General features: G+C 51.3%; 1 protein-coding gene across 1 annotated transcript in view; it reads right to left on the minus strand.

The window, feature by feature from the left end:
- CUNH8orf74 (chromosome unknown C8orf74 homolog) overlaps positions 1–10,622 on the minus strand; it is a 30,734-nt gene that overhangs the window by 15,528 nt on the left and 4,584 nt on the right. The window contains exons 2-3 of the mRNA XM_019538108.1: positions 8,071–8,125; positions 7,441–7,633 (exon numbers count right to left, since the gene is read on the minus strand). Of these exons, the coding sequence (XP_019393653.1) occupies positions 7,441–7,633; positions 8,071–8,125 (248 nt within the window). The remainder of the gene's footprint in view (positions 1–7,440; positions 7,634–8,070; positions 8,126–10,622) is intronic.

Here is a 10,622-nt window from a genome sequence, read left to right on the forward strand (position 1 = left end):
GATCCTGCTTCCGGCACGACCTCTGGAGGTCGCTTCCCGCGCCACTTCTCTGTGATGAACTCAGCCCTCTTGAGGTTGTGGATATTGCTCCTTGCCGTTGTGGGTGACGGCTTGAAGTGGGAATCAGGGGATTCGTCTGGGCTTTTTTTTCAGTGAAAAAAGGCGACTAGACCTGATAGCCCAAGACGGGGCTCCTACCGCAAGTAGTGTAGCGGGGTGGGGGTGATCAAGGCAGCAGCCCTGGGCACTGCTTTTGTGGACAGGTGCAATTCTAGCCACTGCTGCCATCAGCCCTGCTGCAGCCGGTGCTGCCCGGCTACACCTCGGCCTCCTGGCCTGTATTTCTAAACACCAGCTGATGCTGACTGCAGTCTGCCTCTTCCAAGAAGGAGCCTGGTCTTTGGTCTGTCCAGCCTTCCCGGTGGCTGCTCCATATGCCCCCCCTGCACATGAGCAGGGGAAAGGCATACGGCAATTCTGCTGCGGGATTAAAGGGGCAGAGCCTTACCCCATGTCAGCCATAGTCACTGTGTGCATGCGCTCTTATCCTTGCTGCAGGGTAGGAGCATCTGCATGGTCAGGTCTCATGGACCAGCTGAGCTATGAGCCCTCTTTTACCCTCAGATAAATTATTCGTGTGCCCAGACACTGAGGGTCTGGCACCAAGGGCCTGGTCCCAGCGTTGCTCGTCCTGGTGTAAGGCTGGAATGAGTGCATTGAAATCAATGGAGTTACCTAGGTGGAGACCAGCAGTGAAGCTAGCATCAGCCCTGTGGGGTTTTGTGCTAGCCCTATCCATCCAGCTCGGCACGGTGTCGTAGAGGGAGCCGCAGCGCCGTGTCCGAAGGAGCGCGGAGGCTGTGCAGCGGCTCTGGTTTCCGTAGGCGCTTTCCCAAGCAGTGAAGTCAGTCCACGTTTTTCCAGGGGATTCGAGTGAAAGCCTGCATGCAATTCCTCCGGCTTCGAGGGATTCCTGTGTAACAGGGCTGTGTGTCTTGCATCTGCCCCACCTTTTCATACGCAGCAACGCCAATTTATGTGTCATGTAGCTGCACCCCAAGGGAGCATTTTTCTACCCACTTGGAGCAGGCATCAGTGACTGCCCAAAGGAGCACGATTGCGAAGTCCAGTTGCTACCCGGAGAGCAGGTAGCATGCTGTTGGCACACTTGGTAATAATCAGTAGGAAAGTTAAAACTTGCTCAGCTACCTTGGAAGGCAGATGCCTTGACTATCTAATAAAGTGGTCTTATATTTATCAGGCGCTCACAAAATCCTAGTTGGCAAAAGCCACCTTTATTAATGCCAATTTTTCTCACTCCAAAATGGGTTTTTGTTTGTTTTTGCGGCAAAGATTTTTTTTTTCTTCTGGAGATTAACTCCTGTTGCGCGCTGGCTTCCTTCCCAAGCTTTCAATCTATCATTAGCTTCCCCCATCCATTATTCAGCGGGGTTGACTGTAAACGAAGCAGCATCGATCTTTCCCCTTCGAATTGGCAGGGAAAGCGGAGAGCAGCTTGCTACTTTGTTATACTGCGCCGCGTCCCTTCCTATCCTGGCCGGCTGCAAAGGGAAATGCAACTTGCTTGTGACGTTAAATGAAGCCTTAATCTAATTGTTAGGAAGCAGTGGGTGTTCTGAATAGAGCCTGTTTCATAATGCATGCTCAAAAACAGAGGTTATGGTCCCAGGGGAAAAGGTAGCAAAGTCAGTGGGTTTGGGGGAACAAGCAGATTGCAGCGAGGTCTAGGGGCTGTGGGCAGGTACAGACATTACACTTTTTCCAGTTTAGGTGGTCAGAAACCGGCCTAAACCTATAACAGAACAGAAGTTAAGACACATAAGTCTGGTAGCAAAATTGCGAGATACACCCGGATGGATGTAGTTAGTATCAGACTTATTTGGTTTCAATGAAACCAGCCTATCGAATGTCTGTCCCAGATCCCAGCATCGGCTGCTCATGGGCGTACCCTTACCCCACGGGGCTAAGACACACAACGTGGTACAACGGAGCTGCCTGGGGATGGACTTGCCCGGGAGAGTGGACACACAGAAAACTTTCACTAGTTTACAGTATCTCCTTGCTTTCTCAGAGTTAACTACTCAGGCAAGGAGTGACTTATGCCAGGCCGTGTCACGTGTCTGCAGTGCTTTTACACTGGGGTAAATTTACACTGTGGGTTTGCACCCACGGTACCCTACAGTAACTTTGTCACCTTTTCCTGAATGGTACGTTATCGGGATTTAACTTTTGGTTCCTGTAGGGTAAGAGCATGCAGGCAGGCAGGTGCTACAGAGCATGGATGGCAAGTCCTCTCCATTCACTGAAAACTTTTCATTTATCCTGACACTGAGTGATATTAAAATTCACAGATTCACAGGAAGTTTAGGGCTGGAAGGGACCTCATGAGATCGTCAGGTTCAGCCCCCCTGTTCTGGGCAGGAAAGACTGCCGGGTCTAAAAACCCCCACAAGGTGTGCATCCAGTCTCCTTTTGAAGATCTCCAGGGCAGGTGCCTGCACCACTGCATGTGGGAGTCTATTCCAGAGTCTGGTCACACGAACAGTGAAAAAATTTTTCCTTATAAAATAAAATGGTAAGATTGCTGGGGTAGGTATCCTGGTTTATAACTGTGACTCCTAGGCACTAGCATGACTTAAAAATAATAATAAAACTGCAGGAAGCTCCAAAAAAGAACTGTGCATATGTAAATCCCCTGGGATCCCTTGGTACGAGCAGGGTATAAGCAGTGCATAAGCCTGAAGCCAGTCTCTCGGACAGGGGTAAAATTTCCCCGCTCAGTGAATGCTTCTACTGGGTCGCCCTTCACCTCGTGCTGTCCTCAGAGCCAGAGTCTTCACTGCCTTCACAGCTTTCGTCCGCCCCGGCTGAGCTCCAGAGTAAATGTGCAATGCAAACAAGTTGCCTACAGCAGTAATGGCCAGGCCTTTGCAACTGGCATTAGGCAAACACGATCCGCCCTAGACTATGAACAGGCTTTATGTGATCTAAGGAAACAGCTAGTATGCTGTCCTTGTCCCTGTCCTCACAGACTTCCCCACTGCACGCATCTACACGTGCGATTAGCACATAGCCATAAACTCCAGCACAGTTCATACCGTAGTATATTGCTCCCGGGCACGTGTTTGCACGTGCGCCCAGGACCACAGCACATTATGCTGGGGTGGCACAGCCCCAGCTGTCAGGGAGATCAGGCAGTCAGCCTGCCAGCCGGGGCTGCTCTGATGTGAGCCCTGGCTCAACCCAGCTGTGGAGGGGCTGGGTGCTGCACGAGGATGCTAACCAACTGGCACCCCACATGCTGTAGCACCCTCATGCCCCTGTCACCCCGATCGCTGTCTGCATGTGTTACAATGAAGCAAATAACTTCACCATAGGATAATGTTTGTGTCGGGCAGTACTATCCTGCATTGGAGTGAATTAGTTTACTGCAGCCTAATAGCGCCACATGTGTAGACAGTGATGCTTTACTGTGGAGCTAATTAGACAGCTCCACAGTAAAACACACGTGTAGATGCCCCCACTGAAGGCCAGATCCAGGCAGGCCCAGTGCACCCTGAGCTTCTAGTTACTCTGGTACAGTGCTTCTCAACCTTTTCTGACTCGAGGCACCCCTTAACAGGCTCAACGCACCATTTGGAAAATGCCATTTTTTAGTCTTCACTTGTTTTGTTTTTTTTATTACAGAAAAATAATTGAGCAAAGAACTCAGGAAGCCCACAAGGGGCCATGATGTTTTTTAACACTCGCTATTTCTATTTGAAATCTCTGGGTTTGTTGTGTGAATCATGTTTGCACATCTAATTGTGCTAACATGGCATGGCCCTCCGGGGCACTCTTGAAAGGATCTCAAGGCGTCCCAGGGTGCCACAACGCCTGGTTGAGAATCGCTGGCCATACAGCCAGCGGCACCCGCTGTAGCATGAATTACACCCACAGAGAGCGATTTAGCCTTGTTCAGTACGAACGTGAAAAGCAGATCTGGTCTCATATCGAACAACCAAAGCCAGGAGGGAATGTGATGTTTGCACTGTTGTTGCTGCTGCGGGTATGGGGATGGGCAGGTGGTTGTGTCCCTACCCACACATGAACTACAAAACCCAGTTATCTCTCTCTGACCATAACCTGGGTGGACTCCGATCAGCTTGTATGGCGAGGAGAAAGACTGAATGACCGGGACACCAGATGATCCCTGGTATGGCCCTTGATGCAAAGATGTTCCCTCTCTGTTCCCTAACCCGGGCCATTTCCTGTTGGACCTTGGATGGTTGGGTGCCACATCGTAGCACTGTGACTTTGCCACCTCCCTGTCTCTTCCTCTGCTGCATCTTCCCCTTCTCTCCAAGGGCACCAAGGAAGAGAGGATTTGGGATGCCTGTTTGTGTCTTGGCCCATCTCAGGCCCAATGCCCCTCTCACACACACAGGTATGAATCGAAAGCAACACGCTGAAGCTAAGGGAGTAGTAGGACTGAGATAACATCTATGTGAGAGGCCCACTACAGCTTTGAGAATAGGACATGGGGGGGAGTTAGTCATCCTTTGTATGGGAGAGCCTAGGATAGGGATCCTACTGGACCAGTGGCAACACTCAACATTTCTCATAGATCCCCACACTAGGAGCTGGGGAGGCCTCGTGCAACCTGTTTAAGGTGGCTTCACAAACCCTTAGTAGTCCTGCGGACCACCATTTGGGAGCCCCTGGCCCGGAAGAAGCCCAGAAGCTAGAGCAGTGGTTTTCAACCTTTTTTAGACAGAAAGCACCCCTCATTAGACACAAAGCACCCCTTGGGAAATGCCAGCTGTGAATTTTCACTCTTTCTTGACTACAGAAAAATAATGGAGCAATCCTTCTGTTGCAAAAAACTCAGAAAGACCAAGGCAGGACTGGCTGTTTCTAACATTATGAATTCTTGTTTGAAATTGCTGGATTTATCTTGTGAATTATGCCTGCACCCCTAAGAGAGCTAACATCACGCAGCACCCTTGAGAGGCTCTCAAGGGCCCCCTGGATGCCACAAGGCCCTGGCTGAGAATCAGGGAGCAGGAGGTTCAGACCTGGGACTCTGGATCCGTAAAAATCATTCTCAGAAAGATCAAATCCAAAGACTCAAGCTTTGCAGCCCCTTTCTATTTAAACTTGTGCTGTGTAAACACACAACACACCCAGTGGTGTGAACCAGCTGTATCATCTCGTGAGCAAACAAGGCCACTATTAGCTCTAATTTATTTCTTGGCAGCAGACGGGGACGTAAGTACACAACCCACTCGATGATGCTTTCAAGGTCACCGGAATAATGCATGTGTTGAGAGGCGATATCTGCATCTCGGGGTTGGAAAATCTCTGCCCGAGGCGTGCATGTTGAAACCAAGGCAAGCAAGGGAGGGGGCCTGTTCCTGCCCAGTGCTGAGCACCATTTGCAGAGTGCCAACTGCTCACACCTGAGCGTGTGTCCTAGTGCTGTGCTGAGGCTCTCCCTGCTCCCCAGCTGCCGGCTTTGTCTGGATGCAGGTCTCTGGTCAACCTGAGGGGCAGGGCAAGGTGCCAGAAGCAGCAGGCAAGCCATGAAAGCCTGGTCCAAACATCCCAGGCAGCATTCGGTGGGGTGATGCAGAGTTGAGGGGGTGCTGGATCAGGCCCCTGTATGGATCTCACGCTTTCTGAAGCTACTTTGCTCCTTTTAGTTGCATCAGCGTGACCCTGATGATCCTCAGCAGGCTACGCCATTGTAAAAATGGGCTATTAACAAACTAACCTTCCATCAGGGAATTGATATAATCCTCCTCATTATAGGGGTCAGCATGTCTGTGCTGGTGGAAAGTGCTGGCGACTTGGTCGAGGTCACTAGGTTTTTTGACCCCTCAGTTCCCTCTTGGTTCGACACTGATAGATGGATCTGGGGTCAGAGTCTGATTTCCGCACCCCAGGCATGAGAGTGCAGCAATTCCAATGCGCTCAGAGGCTTTCCTTGGGATTTCCATCAGTGTAAGGGAGAATGTGGTCCAAGATCAGTCAACCAGCCCAACGATTCGGGGTAATACACTAGGATTTGCACAAATCCAGAGTCATATGCAACGGGTAAGTACTCAGCCACCATTCTGGGTTGTCAGGCAGCAAACCTGAGCTTGCCTCCTTGCTCTTGATGCCAACTAGGCGCACCCAAAAGAGTGCACCTGACTCCTGAAGTTTTATTCTCCCAGCTCAGTCAAGGTGTACCTTCAAGAGAAGGGCAGAGAAAGCGCTTCAAGGAGGTCCTCAAGGCCAGCTTGAAAAATGCAACATCAACATCTCAGCTCATGGGAGACTATAGCCCAGGACTGCCCCAAATGGAGGAAGAGTCTGCTGCAAGGATCTCAGTGCTTTGAAACAACAACAGGAGACAGAAAAGTGAGAGTTGCGAAAACCACGTGTCGCAAATCGAACCAAGAGCACCTGCCGTGCACGGAAACAGGTGCCTGAGCAGCAAGTGAGTCTGTCGATCCTGCAGAGGCCTCGTCAGCCACCTTCAGACCCACAGATAAGACAGTTATGGAAGACAGCCATCCTCAACTGCAAGGGATTGCCAATGATGATGAGAGGCAGCAGGCGTTGATAAAAGGGTATGGACTGCAGACCAGGATGCACACGGTACCATATGAGATAGCTTCATCCTCTAGTAGAAGCAATAACTTGCCAACATCCCCGCTGACCATTCAATAGAGGGAGCTGTGACACATTAATGTAGGCCACATGTCCTGAACCTCCAGAGGGTCTTTCAGGAGCAGGTGGTAATGTGTCCCTATAATGGCGTGCAAGCGCTTGCATCAAGCCATGGCAGGTGCACGCTTGCATGTGGCATGTGCACACGTGGCAGCTGAAAGCAGTGATATTTGTCTGCTTCTGGCCTGTTGGGTGGGGAAGCTCAGGAGCATTTCTACAGAGATTTCAGAGTGGCGGATGGAAGGGGCTGGATAAGTGCTGGGGTTGCAGTTACGAGTTACAAGTCACAGGGCGAAGGCGTGATTTCAGGCCCCGTAAACCTGAAATATATGTATATCTGCACAACCCAATCAGACTCGTTTGGCAGGGTGGCACTCCCAGGCATGTCAGACCAGGACAAGGCAGGGCACATCTCTCTGAGGCCCCGGTAACCACTGCTCTGAAAAAGCACTGCAGGAGCAGGGTTAGGACAACAGGTTTGATTCTGGTCTCTTGACATCAGTGAACTTGTACTCCTTCACTTGGCGTAGCACGGTCGCTGTAGAGTTGCATGGGCATAGCTGATCCCCTAGCTACTAACTAACCCCCAAACATTCAGGCTGCGACTTCCCTTCTCTCTGTTTTACACTGGCATAAAAGCATTGCCTTCCACTTCCCCGACTTGGACCCACATGGGACCAGCCCAGAACGCCACGGCTCTATCCTAGCGTCGGCACATACCTTGCGTGTCCGTCAGGAGCTCTTCTGTGAGCTTCCCCACCTCAGCAACCGCGGGCCAGGGCAGGCCTTTCTCTGCGGCGAACACCAGGCTGTCGTGAAGAGCATCCAGCTCGATGCTCCGCCGGAGATCCCGCGCCTCGTCAAACACTTCCCAGCCCAGCAGCAATCTCAGATGCTGGCGCCCCTTTTCTCTCTGGTGTTGAGAAATGAAAGACGGGCCGTGTTAGCCTCGCAGTAGGCGGGAGAGCTCCCTTGACATCGAAGCAGTGCAAGGCCAGCAGAGAATCGGCCCCAATAAGGGTATCAACGTGCAGGATCCTTGGGCCAGATTCTGGTCTGACCTGGCACAGTTCAGTCATGTGGCTTCTGATTTATCCTGCGAGAGAGGAATCAGGTCCTTGGACCTTCCTTTGGGGTCTGTCTCACCCGGTATCAAGCTTGGGGCCTGGACCCGATGCTCTCGTGAGGTCCCTTCCGGCCCTAACGTCTATGAAATCTATGAAAATGTCTACGCAATGCTGCTTCGTAGTGAGCAAATGGCTCTGAGACTGGGACCAGGAGAGAGACTGTGGCTTCGTTCCTCAGTGGAGGTAGACCACGACCCACCCTCAGGCCCTTCGCTTGGCTTACCCAGATCTCCCGGTCTGGTGCAGACTGCAGTCCCTGCCCCGAGGGTACTCGTTCCCTGCCGTGAGGGAAGTGGCAGGGGGCTTAGTACAGGCACCTGTGGGTTCATTTTGGGTGGGTTCCACACTGCTCCTTGCTCAGCACTGCACCCGAAGGGCCTGAATGTCAACGGGCTGGATAATTGCCCTCACCCCATCATCTAAGGAGACCTCTATCTCCCTAAGAAGAAGGAACAAGGGGCAGGGTCCTTAAGTAATCCCAGAGAGGGCAATGGTCTACTAGGGAGGTGACCGCTGCAGCCCAAAAGCTGGTTTCCCTCAGCATAACATGTGTGGCTTCTTGCAATTAGGCAGATCTTTGCAGTCATCTTCTTGCAGGATCTGCTTCAGCTCCATCAGAGTGAAGTCCATGAGCCCTGATCAGGGTATCGAGCCACTGGTGGGCACGGGGGGCAGGATCTGAGTGCTCCCTTTGGTTTCTCCTCAGCCCTACCTCCTGCCAATGGGTGTTAGATTGGGGGAGTGTGCACGCAGTGGGTGTCAACCAATTTCTCAAGGTTGAAATGCACCATTGCATTGTTCGACATGGAAACTTTTCACTCCTTTTCTCACCTGCTCAGATCTGGGGTCTTGGGAGGAACAAATGGTGGGTACTTAGTAGAGATGGAGTCAGGTATGACCAAGACATGAGTGGTCAGCAGGGGTCCTAGTTTTCTCTCATAAAAAAAACCAAACAAACCCAATTTTCAGGTTAAAAAAAGTAACCCCAAATCCACATTTTTCCATGATCAAAATGAAACACCCCTATATCTATCTATCAATCTATCTATCGATCTATCTAGCCTATTGCTCCTCATCCTGTCATCTCCCCCACTGAGCACAGTCCAGCTCCATCCTCTTTGCAACCCCCTGCAGGGACAAGAAGGCTGCTATCAATCTAGATATCTATCTAGATCGATAGATAGATGTATCTATATATATATATATATATAGAGAGAGAGAGAGAGAGAGAGAGGTATAGATACCTAGATATAGAGGTGTTTCATTTTATATATGTCAGATGCTTTCAATGCACCCTTGCTGCTAGGATCTTCCTTGTGAGAAATTTATACAATGAAGGGCCAAGTATCTTCAACCATTGCCTACAATAATTACCTAAGTTTATGCTCTTACCTCCTTGCTAGATGGAAACAAAAGTGCTTATTGCACTGAAGACTATGCTCATGTGGCTTAGCCTCCACTTACCATAGGGTGAGAGCAGGCATAAGGCAGTTACTGTGGAACAGTTCAGGCCCTGGCTCCTTCTACCCACATGCCCATTATTCATATATATGTATGTATTAGTGGTGCTTCATTTTAATAATGGAAAAAAGTGAATTTTGGGTTAATTTTTGAACTTGAAAATTGGGTTGCTCATTTTTTTTTTTTGTCAGAGAAAACCAGGATCCCTGGTGGTCAGGACTAGTGGTTCACACTAAGCCCAGAGTCAGGAGGGTTACCAAGATAAAAGCAGCTGAGGTCAAAGCCAGGTATCAGCCCAGTTTCCAGGGTGTCAAGTTGAGGGTCAAGACGAGGTCCGGCCAGGACAAGCAGTTGATGAGGGCCAGGAGGTCCGAGACGGGAATCCTGATGGAGGGCAGGCAGCGTGAGAGGCACGGCACGCAGTTTTAGGACCCGGGAACCTATAACATGATTCTGGGGTTGGTAGCCACTGCAGCGGTAGGGCAGCAGTGCACACCCTCGAGGTGGAAAGTAAAAAGTAAGGGAGGGGGGAGGGTTTCCTTGGTGCTTACCCCGCTAGTGAATAGGGCAAGGTCTGACCCACCAGCAGGCCCATCTTTACCTGAAGCTGGACCACTGCCCTCACCCCGTCTGCTGACAAGCTGGCCATCCTCCTCCGAACAGGGAACCGCGGCCGAGGCGTTGTGTGGTCACAGACGGGCGGCGTTCCGCGGGAGCCGGCGTTCCAGCACCCCCGCCCGTGACCCGCGCCCTGGGCCCCGGGGCTGCGCCGGGCCGCGGACACGGCTTCTGAGCCGGAGACGCTTCGGGCGCGTCGAAGCGCTGGCCTTGTTCAGCTTCCCGAAGCACTTTGGCGATCCGGCCATAGGGTATAATGGGGAAACAAAGCATAGCTATAACTTTGTTGTTTTTTTGTCTGAGTTGGATGAAATTTTCAGGGCTGGTAGGCTCTGCAGAGCCAAGTTTCAAGAAGACCAGTGCAGGGGTTCGGGGGGAACTGCTCCTCAGGCTGCAGACAAGCAAAACTGGCGCCATGGGTGATTGTGCGACTGGCTGTGTCTGTCTTGGGGCGGGGAGGGGAGACACTGCTGCAGGCCTGGCTGCTGAGCTGCTGTGTTCCCAGTTACCAATCAAGCAGTCGTGATTCACTCAGAGACCAGGGACTCAGGACCAGCTCAGTACCCAGGATCTAACTACTCCATAGTTTCATAGTTTCATAGTTAGTTGGGTCAGAAGGGACCTGAGCAGATCATCTAGTCCGACCCCACGCCATGGCAGGAAAGAGTACTGGGGTCAAATGAACCCAGCAAGGTG

The sequence above is a fragment of the Crocodylus porosus genome, unplaced genomic scaffold (assembly GCF_001723895.1).
Source record: "Crocodylus porosus isolate Cpor-Errol unplaced genomic scaffold, CroPor_comp1, whole genome shotgun sequence".
NCBI classification, from domain to species: Eukaryota; Metazoa; Chordata; order Crocodylia; family Crocodylidae; genus Crocodylus; species Crocodylus porosus.